Here is a 12,406-nt window from a genome sequence, read left to right on the forward strand (position 1 = left end):
ACATGGTTGAAATGATCTAGCAAAGAGATTATTGGAGAGGGTCTGGTTGAGATAATAAATGCTTCTCTGAGGGAAGATAGGATGCCTCCTTGTCTTAAGGAGGTAATTATTAGACCTCATTTAAAGAAGCCTACATCAGAGTTAGGCTGTCATAGGCCCATCTCCAACCTCCATGGTTGGCCAAGGTATTGAGAGAATGGTAGCCCCTCGGCTCCAGGCAGTCTTGGATGAAACCAATTATATAGACCAATTTCAAAATGGCTTTTGGGCAGGTTATGGGGTAGACTGCCTTGGTTGGCCTGATGAATGATCTCCAATTAGGAATTGTCAGAGGGAGTGTAACTCTGTTGATCCTTTGAGATCTTTCAGCAGCTTTTGATACCACCTACCATGGTATCCCCTTCTGGACTGTCTGAGGTGCATGGGTGTAGGAGGCACTGTTTTACAGTGGTTCCACTCATACCTCTCAGGCAGATTTCAGATGGTGTTGCTTGGAGACTGCTGTTCTACAAAGCAAGAGATATATAGTGTTTATATGGTGTTCCTCAGGGATCAATTTTGTCTCCAGTGCTTTTTAATATCTACATGAAACCGTTGGGAGAGATCATCAGAGGATTTGGTACAGGGTGTTATCAGTACGTTGATAACACCCAAATCTATTTCTGCATGTCAGCTTCATCAGGTAATGGCATAACTTCCCTAAATGCTAAAACTAACTACCCTAAATTTTTTAGAATGTGAGCCCTTTGGGGACAGGGATCCATCTTATTTGTTTGTTATTTCTCTGTGTAAACTGCCCTGAACCATTTTTGGAAGGGCGGTATAGAAATCGAATTATTATTATTTCTTGTTTACACAGTCAGACAGGTATTATTGACTGGTTTGTTTTATCCAGACATCGAGTCCTTCCCAAGGACCTGGGATGGCTGAATTTTATTGTCAATGTTGTTGTTGTTATAGATATTGTCGCAGAATATAGGCTGTTCCCAGTAAAGTTGTTTTTTGTAATTGACTGATGGTGATTTCTGTGGCCCCTATGGTGTTGAGGTGCTCTTCAAGGTCTTTTGGAACTGCACCCAGGGCGCCAATTACCACTGGGATTATTTTGGTCTTTTTCTGCCACAGCCTTTCAATTTCAATTTGTAGATCTTTGTATTTGGTGATGTTTTCTATTTCTTTTTCTTCTATTCTTCTATCCCCTGGTATTGCTATGTCAATTATTTTAACTTGTTTTTCTTTCTTTTCGACTACAGTTATATCTGGTGTATTGTGTGGCAGATGTTTGTCTGTTTGTAGTCGGAAGTCCCATAATATTATTAGATCTTCGTTTTCTTCAACTTTTTCAATTTGATGGTCCCACCAATTCTTGGCTACAGGTAGCTTGTATTTTTTGCAGATGTTCCAGTGTATCATCCCTGCTACCTTGTCATGCCTTTGTTTGTAGTCAGTCTGTGTGATCTTTTTACAACAGCTGATTAGGTGGTCCACTGTTTCATCTGCATCAAGATGAAACTTGCTCTTTGTTGATGGTTTTTCGACTTTTGCTCTTATTGCATTTGTTCTTAGTGCCTATTCTTGCTCTTTGTTGATGGTTTTTCGACTTTTGCTCTTATTGCATTTGTTCTTAGTGCCTATTCTTGTGCAGCCAGTATTAAACTCTCTGTTTCTTTCTTCAAGTTGCCATTCTTAAGCCATTGCCAGGTCTTGGTGATGTCTGATTTTCCACTTATATTGTGCAAATATTGACCATGCAGGGGCTTATTTCTCCATTTCTCTGCTCGGTTCTTGACTTGTTCTTTCTTGTAGGCCTGCTTTGTTTCATTGGTGTTGGATAGTTTCTCGTTATTGACCTCATTAGTGACCTCGTTATTGCTGTTGTTGTTGTTGTTGTTGTTATTATTATTATTATTATTATTATTATTATTAAATGCCTGCCTGGAGGTGGTAATGGGCTGGATGAGGGATAACACACTGAGGCTGAATGCAAACAAAATGAAGGTGCTCACTGTAGTGAGCTACAGTTTCACGTGATGAGATAGATCTACTGGTTCTAGATGGGTTTACACTCCCCCAAACTGATAGGGATGTGCGGTTCGGTTCGGATCCGGACCGGTTCGTCCGAACCGGTCCAGATCCGGCGGCTCGATCCCGGACCGAATCGGGCCCTCCCGGGGACCGAGCCGGACCGAATTCGAGCCGGTTCGGTACCGAACCGGCTCGGGTTTCCCGAACCGGTTCGGGAATGAAATTGAGTCTCACTCAGTGTCTCTTTAAAGTGTGTCCTCCATTTTGTGTCTCCTTCCCGAAACTTTTGCTCCTCCTTGCATCCATTTTGTGATGCTATTTCCAGGCATTGTATTGGCTGCGCTATTGATCCTTGATTGGCCAGAATGAGTCCTTTGGTCTGGTAGGCTGCTTGGCTGTTGCACTGTTGAGAGCTGGCACCCTGTTGGCCGTGGGGGGAGTGCAAAGGTGGGGGCTCCCAAAGGAGGGAATTTCAAACCTATATAAACCCAAGCCTCTTCTCTGGAAACTTCTCTTGGCTGCAGTTGTGGGATCATCTCTGAGACCTGCTTGCCCTTTGCTGGCTGCTCTGGTGTCTCTGTGAGTCCTGACTGTGTCCTGTGTCTCTCTGTGTGTGCTCTGTCTAATCCTTTGTCCACCTGCCCTTTGTGACTCTCTGTGTGTCTCCTCTCTCTGTCTGTCTCTTGTCTGTATACTGTGTGTTACTTCACTTTACTTTCTTCTTAATTTCCCCCAATTTTCCCTGTTCCTTGTCTGTCTGCTTTTCTCCCCCCCCTCCCCCCCCTTTCCCTTCTCATCCTTTGGGCCTACCCTCCCCCTCCCCCACTCCCACCCACTGCATCCTCATTGCTTTAAATCTTCTTCCATTAATTATTGCTCTTTGTCCTGCCTTGTTGTTGTCCAACTTTTTGATTTTCACATTGCATTCCATTGGTTTCAGTTATATATTGCTTGCTGGTTTTGCTTAAATTGTACCATTTTGTTTGTTTCTGCTGACTGCTGCTGCCCTGCGAGTTGGTTCCCTGAATCCCTCCCCCCCACCCCCAGAGGATTCTGTTGTTGTTTCTTGTTGTCCCATATAATCAGTTTTGGTTCCCTGCTCCAAACTTGCCCCTCCAAGTCCAACCACACCCCACCCCAACCCCACCCCATCCAGCCTTCTCCCAAGTTTGCTGCTGCCAAACCGAGTCCAGTTTTCTTTGCTTGGTTCCACTTATTCATTTGCTATTATTAATTTGCAGCAATTGTGGTTTCATTGTCTCTGTTCACTTAGTGGCCCCCCTCAGAGTCTGTGTTTGGTTCCCCCTCCCCACACCCCCACCCCCAAGTTTTTTCTGCTGGTTATAGTCTTTCTTTTAATTTTTTTTTTAAACTTCTGGCTTGTGTTCTCTTGATATATATTGCTTTATATATTTTGCTACCCTCCTCCTCCTCCTCCCCCCCCCGCCTGCCCCCCCCACCCTCCCTCCTCCCAGACCCTACCCTAGCCCAGGCCCAGCTCCTCCCCCAACCACCCCATCCAGCCTAATCGCTGCTGCTGCCCGAGTTGTTCCAGTTTCTCCTTTGCTGTTTGTTGTTGCCCCCTCCCCTTCCCCCCAACACCCCTCTGCCACACACTAGCCCCCAACCACACACACCCTCTCTGCTCCCCCCACCCCACCTCTTTTTCTCCTTGCCCCCGACTCTCTCCACTTACCCCAGGCCCCCTGCCACACACTAGCCCCCAACCACACACACCCTCTCTGCTCCCCCCACCCCACCTCTTTTCCTCCTTGCCCCCGACTCTCTCCACTTACCCCAGGCCCCCTGCCACACACTAGCCCCCAACCACACACACCCTCTCTGCTCCCCCCACCTCTTTGGACCGCTGCTACTGCTGTGTCCTCCCCCCACACCTGAATCCCCCCTCCCTGCTGCGCTGCGCTTCTCCTCTCTCCTCTTTCTCTCTATCATCTCTCTTTCTCCTCTCTCTCTCTTTCTTTTCTCTCTCTCTCCTCTCTTTCTCTTTGTCCCTGCCCCCCCTCTCTTTTCTCTCTCTCTTAGTCTTTTCTCTCTCTGCTCCCCTTCACTTTCCACCTCCTCTCCCACAGCTGCAGCCGCACACAGTAGCCTACCCACCTGGCGGCTGCCATCGGTTTTTTTTTTCTTTTTATAGTTTTTGGTTGATTTTGTCTCTGCTTGGGGGTGAGTTGAGCGACACAAATAGTGTTGTCTCCTCACTTCTGCCCCTCCATCGTTGTTGAACTACCCCGGTTGCCTGTGTGCCTCGTGCGGCCGCCCTGCTGTGTCTCAGCCCAGGGTGGCTGGCTGGCGGCGGCGAATCCGTGACCAGCAGTGAGTGGCAGGAGAAGGACCGGAAGAAGAGGGGTTAGTGCGTGTGCGATTGTGCACCTTTTGTTGCCCCTTTCTCTCCCTAGCTGGCGGTTTTAAATAGGGACACCCCTATTCTGAAATGCATTTGGGTGTGGGGAGGAGGGAGGGAACCTTGGAGAGGAGATGTACTGTTGTAAAACTTGTGTCTTCATGCCCATGCCCAGTAAAGAAATTGCTGCTGTGTGTTGCGTTGCATTGCATGCGTCTTGCAGGTGGTTTTTGAACAGGTGCCTTCCAGAGTGCTTCCTTGCCTCTGGGGCAGTCTGAGTGGGGTCCAGGGTTCTGATGCGATGCTGCCACTACATGCTGGGCCCATGCCATGCCAGAGTGCTTCCTTGCCTCTGGGGCAGTCTGAGTGGGGTCCTGGCTGGGCTCTGATGCTGCCACTACATGCTGGGCCCATGCCATGCCAGAGTGCTTCCTTGCCTCTGGGGCAGTCTGAGTGGGGTCCTGGCTGGGCTCTGATGCTGCCACTACATGCTGGGCCAATACACACGTATGATGATGATCATGATGTTCAATCCATGAGGCTGCCATCAAGTGTTTGCTGCTGCTTGCTTGCCATGGCATTGGGCAGGCAGAGTCACAGAGTGGGAGGGTTCAACCTCTGTGTTGGTGTGACTGGGTTCTGGTTTTGGTTGTGTGCAATTTAGAGTCACTAAATAGGCTGCATTGAGTTTGATGCTCCCCCCACAGGAGCATTACTTGAGAACCACCCCCCAGAACCCACACTTTGTGTTCCAGTTCACTAAATAAGGGTTTCCTCCTTTGATCTGCAGGTTCCCAAGCGTTGACTGCATCCCTCCCCCACCCCCGGTAGGTGCTGTGCCCTCCCCCCATCCACTCTCCCCCCCCAAAAAAGCTAAAAACTTGCCACCCACACCACAACTACTCCACCCAACTGCCCGTGCCACCCTCCCACACCGGGGTTCCACCCTTTAACCCCCTATTTTTCTAAAAAAAACCCCTCCCAGACCCATCTCCCCAATTGGCTTGGTGGTTGACTCCCAAATTCAAAAAGGACACCCTCCCCCTCACTTCGATTGGCTTCCCCCCCCATATCAAAAAGTCTTCCTTTCCCCCCAATTGGCTTCCTTTTTTGAAAACAAACTTCCCCCCCGCCGCCTCCAAATCAGCTGCCTTTTTTTTGGCCCCTAAGCCCCTCCAAATTATTTTTTTGACCCTGTCTGGCCTTCCTCCTAAAGTCTCCCTCCTTCTGACCTAGCAGCATGTCTGAGCGCCGTGTGGCGGGCAGGGCTCGCTCAAGGCTGGCAGGCAGAGGTGGGAGAGGCCAGGTGCGGGGTGCGCCTGCGGCACGGGGAGGGAGAGGACGCGGGGAGCCTGAGGACACCCCAGTTCTCCCCATTGGAGAATTCTTTGCTCCGGCCCCATCTTTGGTGCGCAGGATTCAGTTCCCCACGCCTGCTGCCGCCAATCGCGGCAGAGGCAGAGGCACTGTTAGGGCTGTGGCGGGTCCCTCCTCGCCGGCGGCACCAGGTGCTGCTGAGCTACCGCCAGTTGTTGAGGTGGAGGAGACTGTGGAGTTGGAAGAGCAGGTAGAGGGCGGTGAGGACCGTGCGGCTGGCAGCGATGCAGCCAGGTTCTCCCTCCCTCTGGGGCCCCTTCCCCCTATCCTTTCGCCGCTCAGTGGGGCCCCCCCTCGTGAAGCCCGACACTCTGGTGGGGAGCGGTCTGGCGAGGTGGTGGAGGAGAGGCCTGCCTCTCCGATGCCAGTTGAGCCGGGCCCTTCCTCCGCTGTGGAGGGCGGAAGGGGCGGGTTGGGTGGCAGCAGTGGGCAGGCAGCGGCGGCCGCCCCCCCCCTAGGACTGCAGCCACCCTGCGAGAAACGGCCTAGGACGGCGCCCAGGGCGCAGGAGGCCAAGGGCAGTGGTGCATGGGTGCATTTTGAGGTCCCTCAAGATGCCCCATTCCACGCCCGCTGTGTCCACTGCAGGATGCTTGTCAGCCGTGGAAGGGACCCTGCGCACCTGGGTACGACGCCTATGTGGAGACACCTAGAGCGTCACCACCCAGGTCTCAGGGGACAGGCTGGCAGCGCTAGTGCGCCTTGTGCATCTGCCACTAGGGCGGGCAGCGGCAGTGTGCCAGCCAGCAGGCAGGCTACACTGCCCGTCCAGCGGTGGACGCAGTCCTCGGGCAGCCAGCGTATTGTTCGCGTGGACCATCATCACCTCACCCGCCTCATAGGGGAGATGATTTCCACCGATGACCAGCCGTTTCAGGTGGTCGAGAACAACGGCTTCCGCCGTATTCTCCAATACCTGGCTCCCGAATACGTCATCCCCTCAAGGACGACGTTCAGCCGGAACGTGGTCCCCTCCCTGTACCGCCGGTGCAGGGAGCTCGTGTCGGCCGAGCTGCGTGCAGCTCCGGCCGGGACAAGCGTGCATTTCACGACTGACCTCTGGACCAGTGTCAGTGGGATGCACGCTTCTTTCCTGGCCCTCACTGCCCACTGGTGGGGACCGGAGAGTGAGGGGACCTCCGCGGGCGATGCTTCCGGGTCCGGCGCGGCTCCCGATGCACTACGGCACAGGTGGGCCGTCCTGCACGTGGAGACGATGGACACGAGGCACACCGCGGAGGACATGGCGGCCGTACTCGACCGCCAGATAGAGGAGTGGATTGGCGGGTGTCCACACCTCTCCCGCGGCTTCATTGTCACCGACAATGGAGCCAACGTTACCGCCGCTGTCGAGACAGTCATGGACTGTGTGAACATACGGTGTATGGCACACACGCTCCATCTGACCGTCAGGGACGCCCTTGGCCTTAAGGAGCTGAGGGCGTCCCAGGAGAAGGGGGCCCGCCCCATCGCAGGTGCTGTTGCTGCCACGGCTACGCTTGTGGATAAGTCCCGCAAGCTGGCCGCCCACTTCCACCGCAGCGAGAAGTCCAGGAGACTGCTTCGCCAGAAGCAGGATGACCTTGGCCTTCCTCGCCATCTCATCCCTACGGATGTGGAGACGCGGTGGAACTCCACCTTCCTCCTGTTCCAGCGCCTGTTGGAGCAGGAGAGAGCCCTTGTCGCCCTGGCGAGGGACGAGTCCTTGGATGTCTGCGACTTCTCGAACGCAGAGTGGAAGCAGATGTCCGAGGCGGTGTCGGCACTCGAGCCCTTCCAGCTTGCCACGAAGGGCTTGTGTGGCGACACCACTCCCTTGAGCCAGGCGCTGCCCACAGCTGTTGGTCTCGAGAAGCTGATGGGTGGACTCCATATCTCTCTGACCACGCCAGAGGGTCGTGCTCTGGCTGGGAGGCTGAGGTCTGGGGTTGACAAGCGGCTCGTTGATGTGCTGGGAGACAGGGAGGAGTATGTCCTCGCTTGTCTCTGTCACCCAGCCCTCAAGGGCAATGCCGTGAGTGCCGACGACTTGCCCAGGTGGAAGGGCATCCTGGTCGAGAAGGTTAGGGAGGAGGAGGCCGCTAGGGCCCGCAGAGACCAGGGTGTTGGTAGTGGTGCGGGGGCAGCCCTCGCGGCCCAACCCGCACCCAGCAGCAGCATGGGCGGCCAGCCGGCGTCAGCTTCCCCTTCCCCTCCCTCTTCCCAGTCCAGCAGCGCGGCATCCCAGGCGGCGCCATCGCAGCAGCCATTTGCTACCGACTCGAGATCCGCCCAGTGGTTTCAGCGGTTCTGCTATGGCGCCATGCCTGGTATGCGGGAGGCTCGACCTGCCAGGCCCCCCTCCAGTGCTGAGCAATGCGTTGCGCAGTACTTGGAGGAGCCTGTGGAGGGAGACGGCGTGGACTGCGCACAGTTCTGGGCGAGCCGCCGCCAAGTCTGGCCGGACCTGGCGGTGGTGGCTGTGCGCCTCCTCTCCTGCCCCCCAACCAGTGTCCAGAGCGAGCGGGTGTTTTCACGTGCCGGGGACGTGGTGACACCCTCTCGCTCCCGCTTGGACCCTGGTCTGGTGGAGCAGCTGGTCTTCCTTAAGGTGAACCTCCCCCTGTTGGGCTACCCCAAGCTGCAGTTTGAGACGGGCGAGTGATTACCGTGGGTTGCCCCATGGTTGGTCACCTGCCTGGCTCGAACTCTGTGCTTATCCCTACCCTCCCCCCTTCCACCTCTAGCTGAGCTGACGTGACAGATGCTGAGCCGTGCCAGCCAGTCGCAGCGTGTAGTGTGCCCACACAGAGATGCAGTTGTAGTAGTAGTTGTAGTGCTGCGACTGGCCAGATGTTTACAATGCCCATGCCCACCTAAAAAGAAACCCAATGCTGACCAGCACAGGCCCTTTATCTATCCACCTGTCAGCATTTGGGGACCTGGCGTGGGCACGGCACACCCCCCCAAAGTAGCACAGCCCACGGAGTACTAGACTTAGCGGCAGCGGCGGGTATACGTTCAAAAATGCAGTGTAGATATGTAAATACTGTATGTAAATAAACATGTAAATAATTTTTTCTTTAAAAACCCCATGTCAAAATCAAGCCTCAAAATTATGCAAAAGAAAGAAAAAAAGGTGACAAAGGGAGAACAAAATGATGAATGCCAAATGAATTGATTTTATTGAAAATGTCACCAGAAATCATGTGTGGGGGGCTTGGTTTACATGGAGAAGATGATTGGGTGATTTTTTGAAATGAAACGAATGAATTATTATCATCTTATGTTCATCTTGATTGTGGTCACTGTTGATGTTGGCTGATGGCAAAAAACCCAAAACCATCAGAATAGCAATGAACTGGCTGCCAACACAACATATTGATTGATAACTGTGCAGGGGGGGAATTGGGTCTGTGTGTGTGTGTGTGGTGCAGGCTCAGTCTGTCTCTTCCTGTTGTGTGTCTGTCTGTCTGTCTGTCTGTCTGTGTGAATGGATGCCTAGCACTGTCTCTGTGTGTGGATGCTTTCTGTGTGTAGTGTGGTGTGTGTCTGTCTACATGTTTTTTTTCCTCCCCCCCATGCCTCCCTCCATCCTTCCCCTCTCATCCTCTCCCCTTCCTCTTCACCACCTTCCATCCTCCCTCCCTTCCAGCCCACCACCGCCTCACCTGCCCCCAACCCCGGTCTGGCAGATGATGAGAGTCTGGTCTCTCCCACCGAAGCACACACGTGAGCACGTGTGTGCACAAATATGTGGCTGACCAACTCTGAGCCGGACCCTCCCCCCTTCAATCCCCTCTACATCCCTCTCCCCCTCCCCTTTCCTCCCCCCTGCCTCCCAGCCTCCCTCCCTGCCTCCCTCCCCCCTCCTAGCTAGCAGCGCACACATACACACACAAAACACCTGTGGTGGCAAACACCACCAGCACACATGCACTCACACTGGTGCCACCACCTCTGCCTTGGGCCTCTGTGTCCTTGAGCAGATATGTGGTGGTGGACCAGAGAAGCATTTCTTTCCAGCAAGGCAAAAGGCATGCACTCACTGCACACACACACACACACACACGAAGAGGTGAAGACGAGAAGAGGCAACTTCTAGAACCAGCAGCAGCAGGTGAGTGTCGTGTAATTGTGTTGCTTCCCAAGGCCACTGCCCATGCTCAATGCTCAGTCTGCTGAAACTAAAGAACTAGCTACAATCACCCTTCCTCACATGCAGCTCAGCTCAGCTCAGCTCAGCTGCACAGCACACTGACTAACTAGACACTACAGCTGGTGGTAGAAAAAACAGAAGTCTAGATTCTAGAAGATGTCCTGGTGGATTTTAAACTTTCAAATCTGTGCTAGGATTGCCTCGCCCGCCTCCTCCTCCTCCTCCTCCTCCTCCTCCTGCCTGTAATTGTGCCCTCTCCCCTTGCAGTTGCGCCGTCGTGATGGGTTGGTGATGTGCGTGCGCCGTCTACTTGTTAGCTCTCTCCTCCTCATGTTGGCTGGGCTTGCCAGGCACTGGCTGGCAGCAGCTGTTGGCTGTGTGCTAGGCTCAGGCTGTGGCGCGCGTGACTGGACTGGGAATGTTATTGTAGCGGCAACACTGGTTGTGGTGGTAGCAGTAGTAGCTGTTGTTGTTGCTGGGCTGGTGGCTGCTGGCCTGTGCTGACTCTGCGCACTTGGTCTGGTCTGGTCTGGTCATTGGGATGCAGATGTAGGGTGTGTGTGCATCATCCATGGGGAGCATCAGAGCAGAGCAGAGCAGGTTGGCTGGCTTCTGTCTGTCGGGCCTAGTCAGTGGCAGGCACTGAGTGAGGCGGTGGTTCCTTTGGGCATCACGTCACCCATCATGCAGAGCGGCAGGTCTGCTGCTCTGCTGCTCCGCCTCCTGCTTCTTCTCTGTGTGTGCTGCTCTTGTGCTTAGTGTGCTGCTCCGCTGCTGCTGCTGTGCTGGCAGGCAGCACAGCAGTGGCCTTTTTGTTAGATCAGAGAGTGGGTGTTGTCTCTCTGAGTGTCCTCCTCTTACTTGCTTGGATAGGAGTGGTGGTAGTAGGTAGGCATTAAGATGGACTGACTAGGTGTTACGTGTTAGGGCGCCCAGAGAGAGGGGCCAAAAAGATGGGGTGGCAATTGTTGGGTTGCTCCTAGTATTATTGGTGAATTTCTGAAGAAAAATTTTTTTTCCATTGGCTAGAATGGGGGTTCGGGGCTGCCCCAGACCCGCCTCTGTGGGGTGGCAGCACCGCCAAAGTGGGTCCGGGGCCATGGCAAAAATGCCCTCAGTCCCTCCCAGCAATCCCCGTAGAGATAGGAGTGATGGTTCTGTTGTTTTTCTGAGGTGTTCTGAGTGAGTGTGGATTCTGTGATAGCAAATGAGAGTGGATTCATGGTGTCTCATTGGAAATCTCATAAGCTATCATAGAATCTACACTCAGAATACCTCAGAAAAACAACAGAACCATCACTCCTATCTCTACGGGGATTGCTGGGAGGGACTGAGGGCATTTTTGCCATGGCCCCGGACCCACTTTGGGGGTGCTGCCACCCCACAGAGGTGGGTCTGGGGCAGCCCCGAACCCCCATTCTAGCCAATGGGGAAAAAAAATTTCTTCAGAAATTCACCAATAATACTAGGAGCCACCAATTGCCTTGGGATTTTTGGGGTGGAGGACACCCATGGGTGGCTACCACCCACCCCAGCTTTTTTGCCCCTAAGGGCTCCACATTGTGAGTTATGGGCAAAAATTTATTTTTTGAAAAAAATTTGTAAAAAATCAGAGGAAGGTCCAATCGACTTGAAATTTGGGTGGCAGGTAGAACACAATGTCCCCTTCAAAACCAGCCACTTTTTGTGATCCGAACCGGTTCGGTTCGGATCCGAACCGGTTCAAAACCGAACCGGACCGGGGGGGTGGTCTGGCAAAACCAAAACCGAACCACCCCGGTCCGGTCCGGACCCGGTTCGGACCCGAACCGAACCGGGAGAACCGGTTTTATGCACATCCCTACAAACTGATTCACAGTTTGGAAGTACTTCTGGACCCAGTTCTCATTCTCTCTCTCTCTCTCTCTCTCTCTCTCTCTCTCTCTCTCTCTCTCTCTCTCTGGTTTTGTTTTTTTAATTGCAAACTGCCTAGAGACTTTGTTAATGAGCGGTATGAAAATATATTAAATAAATAAATAAGGCCAACCAACGAGCTTCATCCATGAACGGGGATCTGAACCTTGTTTTTCCACATCCAAGCCCAACACTTTATCACTGTACCACACTGAGGCTCTCCACATGAGCAGTGTGGAGAGCCATAAAGGGTTTTATGGGGAGAGCAGGCTTGACCTGCTCTCCCTGCACACGAGCAGGCAGCTCACCCTGAGTGGCCAGAACAGCCACCCACATGATTACTGGCTCAGTCATGGAGCCGGTCGGGGCAGCGGGGATCGGGTCCTCCTCCCAGTCCCCAGAAGTCCCAGAATACCCCACACGAGTGCACGGGACATTCTGGGAAGCCCCCAGATACCAGGAGGTTTGTTGTAGCCTCCCGGTCATAGATCTACTTGTGAGTCAGTGCGGAGCCGCGACACACAACCAAAAAAATGGGGTTAGTGGAGCGCACGCTCCACTAACCTTTTTTAACCGGGGCGGGGGGCATTTAAGGAGGCTTTGTGCCAGTA

At 53.4% G+C, this 12,406-nt stretch overlaps 1 protein-coding gene across 2 annotated transcripts in view; it reads left to right on the forward strand.

Annotated features, from left to right (window-relative positions):
• Positions 1 to 12,406, forward strand: part of LOC128340022 (uncharacterized) — a 100,228-nt gene that overhangs the window by 71,827 nt on the left and 15,995 nt on the right. The window contains exon 5 of one of the 2 annotated variants that reach the window (XM_053284629.1): positions 5,178 to 5,380. The exons of the other annotated variant lie outside the window; for it this stretch is intronic. Within the exon in view, the coding sequence (XP_053140604.1) occupies positions 5,178 to 5,192 (15 nt within the window). The 3' untranslated portion in view covers positions 5,193 to 5,380. Of the gene's footprint in view, positions 1 to 5,177; positions 5,381 to 12,406 lie in introns of those variants that run through there. 2 annotated transcript variants of the gene reach the window in all.

Source organism: Hemicordylus capensis, chromosome 1 (genome assembly GCF_027244095.1).
Source record: "Hemicordylus capensis ecotype Gifberg chromosome 1, rHemCap1.1.pri, whole genome shotgun sequence".
In the NCBI taxonomy this organism is placed as follows: domain Eukaryota; kingdom Metazoa; phylum Chordata; class Lepidosauria; order Squamata; family Cordylidae; genus Hemicordylus; species Hemicordylus capensis.